Below are 4,619 nucleotides of genomic sequence, written 5' to 3'. Positions count from 1 at the left end.
GCACGGAAGTAAAACGTCATCGCGCTTGCAAATAAAAAAAATGGAAAAAAACGCAGTGACGTAGGCGCCCTGACGTATAGTTAACCTTGGCAACAGACGGAACAATAAATAGAGCCAGTGGAGCTGCAGGAAAAATACTGCTATCCCTTATGGAGGCTAAAATTAGAAATTATTTTAATTATGTGCTGAATTCCAGTGTTAATGTATCTCAATCCAAGGGAAATGTTAATGTATGTGTGTGCATATAATAAGAAGTGTGACAAGCAGATAGTTGAATTTAAATATCACTATTTTTTATTTACATACTTTAAAAACAACATTCATCTTTACTCTCTCTGTAAAAAAATAAATTCGAAATTTCATAAATTATAACCACTAATGTTTTCACAGAAAACTTCAAGATAGACCACTCAGACTATCATGGATGGACAACAAGCACGTCAGTTTTTAAGTTTTTCACAGACAGTTCACATTACTCTCACATTCCATCAACCAGAAATAAACTGGATCAATAATAACTATTGCTCTGAAAATACATCAACACTACAACAAGTTTTGTTATCTATAGCACCATAAAATCATATATGAACTCATAAAACGACTAGGTGATATAAGTTGAAACATGCTTTTTAACTTGCTACATTGTTGTTATAGGCAAGTATAGATAAAGGCAAATAAATTCATAAATAATTTGCTTCCTGGTTAAGTCTGTTCCATAGCCCTGGGATCTGTACATCTCATAATTCAAGAAGATGTGCTCGATAGGAAGTACGATTGTCTTTAGTGGAAGAGTCTTTAAAGGGCCAGCAGTGTTGGGGAGCTGAGGGAATCGGAGGACTGGTCGTTGCTGTTGCTTCCTCTCCTGTGGGCAACGCCACAAGTGGGGTAGGTCTCCGCCTCTGGGAAAGTGAAGACAAAAGAAGACGTGTAGGTGTTGCAGGCCGGAGTGCAGGTCACCACAGGCGTGCAAAGAGACTCAAAGTCACTGCTGTTGGCTGAGGCATGAAGGGGCTCCCAGTCCTGAGTTGTGTAAAGGGAGTTGGACAGGTCGACCTCTGGCACTGACCGCGCCGTCTCCATCTCTGTCTTCGCCAGCAGATCCAGAGACTCCTCCAGGACCGAGGAGTCCAGGTCTGTCATCTTGACCGCACTGCTGGAGATGGTGGAAGTGGAGAGGATGGAGCTGCTGGAGAAGATGGAGTTACAGGTGGAGGTGGAGGTGAAGGTGGGCTGGCTGGAAGTGATAGTGTTTGCTTTTGGGATGGTGATTGGCTGGGAGGACACTGTGGTGGACAGGAAGGGATGAGCAGGAGTAATGGAGACCATGTTGAAGTCTGAGTCCAGGTCTGAGGGGATTTTGCAGATGGGTTGATGGGCAGCCAGAATGAACTCAAGCCTTTCCTTCTCCTTCATAAGATTAGCAATATCATTCTGCAGGAGGGATTTCTCATCCTCAAGCTCATCAGTTTCCTGCAAAGGAGAGAGAAATAGAGGAATTAGCTTCACTGCTGGTTTACACTGCTATAAGCATAGACAAGAAATACATTTTGAAGAATGATGGTAAACCGATGGTAAATCTATGGCAAACTTACAGTTTGCAGTGTGTCTGTAAGCTCTCTCCTCCTGTTGCGGCATTTAGCTGCTGCCTGCTTATTTCTCTCTCTGCGAACTCTCTTCTTCTCATCCTCCTCAGGGTTCACCTGCACAGAACACAAGAAAAAAGTTAAGTCTCCAGCTCGTGATAATCAATACAGTGTCACATAGAAGTTGCCACATGTTATGTAAAACGTGATGGTCAGATGGTAATTACCTGTTCCATTCTTCTCTTGTTAGAGGTATGAGTCCTGGAAGCAGACCTCATGCCTGGTCTGGTGTATGCAGGGCTGGGTCTGCTGCTGTAGAGGGGGGGTCTGTGAGAAGGGGCCACTGAGGAGATCAAAGGCTGGACCATCCACTGCAGATCCTGGCTTGTCGAAATAGCTGTGACGGTGGGGATGAAGGAGGCACTTGATGCTGTCAAGTCAGTGAAATCCTGTAGGCAATGAGAAAGAAGATCATGAGTACATCTGATATAATGTCAGGAGGAGGGATACAGCGTTGCAGGATTGTCTATAAAAAGCTGTGTGGTTTAAAAATATCCATATGATGTCAACCATGACGTTACACTCTCCCTATGGGGTTTCCAGGTGGATGAATGAAACCCATCTTGCACTGTGTGCAGTGCAGGTCAATGGGCTATTTCAAGCACAACGTCATTGGCTATCTTCATTTTTAAATAGGCTTGTGTTCATTAGGTTAAACTTACAGCTTTATGAGAATAATGTAGTGAGCTATGATGAGTTTTATTTGTCTAACTTGCATGCAAACAAATAGGCTACATTGTAATAAAAGTTGAATAAACATGAACTGGACATACCTGAGACTGAGGAGATCCCATGCTGGAGTAAGATCCTGCCGGGGAGGGATAATATCCCACGGTGTCCCCGGATGGGGAAGCGGTGCTGCAGCGGGAGGAGGAATCGCACTCCGTGTTGAAAGTGGTAAACATCATCTTTCCCAAAAAAAAACAAGTAGGAAGATCCAAACAAATGTGAACTTGAGTTGAGGAAATCCCTGTGTAGGTTTGAGAAAAACTCTTCACTTGCTGCTCCTGATATGTATTGCTCCTCTCGTTGTTCTGCTACTGAAAGTTTGAATGCCAACTGAGAGAGCTCGGAGCATTTTATAGCATGAGAAGGCAGAAGGAAGGGCCGATGACGTAGGCAAAGGGGCGCGCTATTTACTTGACACCGGGAGGAAAAAAAACACACGAACACACACATAACAACGCTAAAATAAAGCCATATATTTCTTAAACATTGTTTTTAAAACACTAACGCGTGATTATACAACGTATATCAGTGATTTGTTTGAAGTTTAAACGTAACATTTAGAAATATTTGTTAAACTCAGCCTCGAGAAATGGAATATTCCAGGGATCCCCGCTACGTCATTTCCCATATATGGTGCATCCTGTAAAAAAGGGGCGGGTCATGATGGGAAGTGGGCTACACCATGTGAGATTGGCGGACAGCGACATGACGTTATGTAAGACAACAAACACAGCGGCTGTTGTGAAAACCAAAGAACAAATGTAGACATCCTACACAGCAAAGTTCATCAAATATTAATTTGAACATTTATATTTGTCAAACAAACGCATTAAAAAAACGGCTGGTGTTTTTTAACATTCAATATGAACATTTTGTTATTATAATTATTAAAATAACCTCTATAGCAGAGCAGCAGTTTTTTTTTTTAACGTCTCTTCAAATAGCCTTAAATGCATTTGTATAACTCAAAGGCATGACTCCATGCAAACCAAATTACGCAGAAATCCCTGAATGCAATGGTGAAACAGCAGATTTGGATCTCTGCAAAGAGATACCAAAACTAAAAGCTGTAGGTCAAGAACTTATACTCTACATCACCGTCACAAAACAAACAATTAAAACTAAGATGTGAAAGGATGTAAATTCTTAGATGGAATGCTTAGACCACTTTGCCAAAAACACAACACTAATTAAGTGGGCTATGTCTATGTAACTCTCCTTCCTGTAATTTTTTAGGGTAAGACTCATGATACTTATCCGAGTTTAAGTAAATGTGTTTATTTGAATGTGATAAAGGCAAATGCGTAATTTCAATCAAATTCAAAACAACTAGGCTATCTAAACGAAATGACAGGAACATCATACGAACATGTCAGAGCAGAGGTGATTGCGTGTGCTCTCCCCGCAGGCATGGCTTGTACATTGTGCGTGCAATCCTCTCAAGGGTGTGTTTGGCAGCAGAGCAAATTGATAACTGGTTTGGTGTGTGTACTTTTCCACAACAGCAGTTTACCTTTCTCAACGATTTCGTTACAGGCTTGATCATAAAGGTCTTCCCTACAACTGGTAAAGGGAATCCTCATGATTTACATAATGAGCTACATGATTCACTAAATGCCGCTATAGGCATGGAGCCAACATTTTGATTTTATTGCTCTTCAAATTAAGTGTTTAACTTAATTACTCTTCACAACTGATTTTCCTGTAGCTCTTAATAAATATGTAGGGCATTGAGTTCAGTTTTCTTAGTGAGCAATATTCTGCAGTTAACATTACTGTTGATTAAGCATTTATAGAAAGTAAAGAATGAGCAGACAGCATAGCTCTGGCCACAATATTAATATACCCCATTTGCATTATTTTCCTCTTTCTTTGTATTTTTATTTTTCCTATTGGGGTTGTATCTTTGTTTGATTCATTGAATTGAATGGTATTGAATGTGAAGCACTTTGTGTCAGTGAAAGATGCATTATAAATAAAAGAGACTTACAATGTCCCTCTAAAACAGTGTAAAGGCTGGCTGAGTTGTAAGAGAAAGTTTGAATTACTGTTAACATAATAAAGGTACAAAGTGTTGATAATGTGTTTTGGTTTAATTGTGTCAAAGTGCATCAATGTAGGCTAAAGCAGTTTTGTTTCCCGCGCTCATGTTATGTTGAACATTCCTGGTTGTCCTAGCAACGCTCCACCCATTCGCGTCAGTGACGTGCTAATTTTGCATAGCAACAACGATCGTTTGTGTTGTCA

The 4,619-nt window shown here is 40.7% G+C and overlaps 1 protein-coding gene across 1 annotated transcript; it reads right to left on the bottom strand.

Moving 5' to 3' along the window:
* Positions 1 to 271: 271 nt before the first annotated feature.
* fosab (v-fos FBJ murine osteosarcoma viral oncogene homolog Ab) lies at positions 272 to 2,711 on the bottom strand. The gene is made up of 4 exons (XM_079646820.1): positions 2,417 to 2,711; positions 1,811 to 2,032; positions 1,593 to 1,700; positions 272 to 1,470 (listed from the first exon to the last, which is right to left on the bottom strand). Exons 1-4 carry the CDS (start codon positions 2,549 to 2,551, stop codon positions 796 to 798), a joined length of 1,140 nt encoding a protein of 379 aa, XP_079502946.1. The 5' UTR covers positions 2,552 to 2,711; the 3' UTR covers positions 272 to 795.
* Positions 2,712 to 4,619: the final 1,908 nt, after the last annotated feature.

Source organism: Notothenia rossii (genome assembly GCF_949606895.1).
Source record: "Notothenia rossii genome assembly, chromosome: 8".
In the NCBI taxonomy this organism is placed as follows: Eukaryota; Metazoa; Chordata; class Actinopteri; order Perciformes; family Nototheniidae; genus Notothenia; species Notothenia rossii.
Note: the sequence above shows the minus strand (reverse complement) of the source record. Positions and strands in the feature narration are given on the sequence as shown.

Bases quoted from the DNA above. Each gene is read 5' to 3' on its own strand.
- fosab (XM_079646820.1), bottom strand. From the start codon at position 2,551: ATGATGTTTACCACTTTCAACACGGAGTGCGATTCCTCCTCCCGCTGC. The intron at 1,701-1,810 runs GTAATTACCATC...TGTTCTGTGCAG, and splicing joins ACAAGAGAAGAATGGAACAG to GTGAACCCTGAGGAGGATGA. The intron at 1,471-1,592 runs GTAAGTTTGCCA...TCTCCTTTGCAG, and splicing joins TTACAGACACACTGCAAACT to GAAACTGATGAGCTTGAGGA.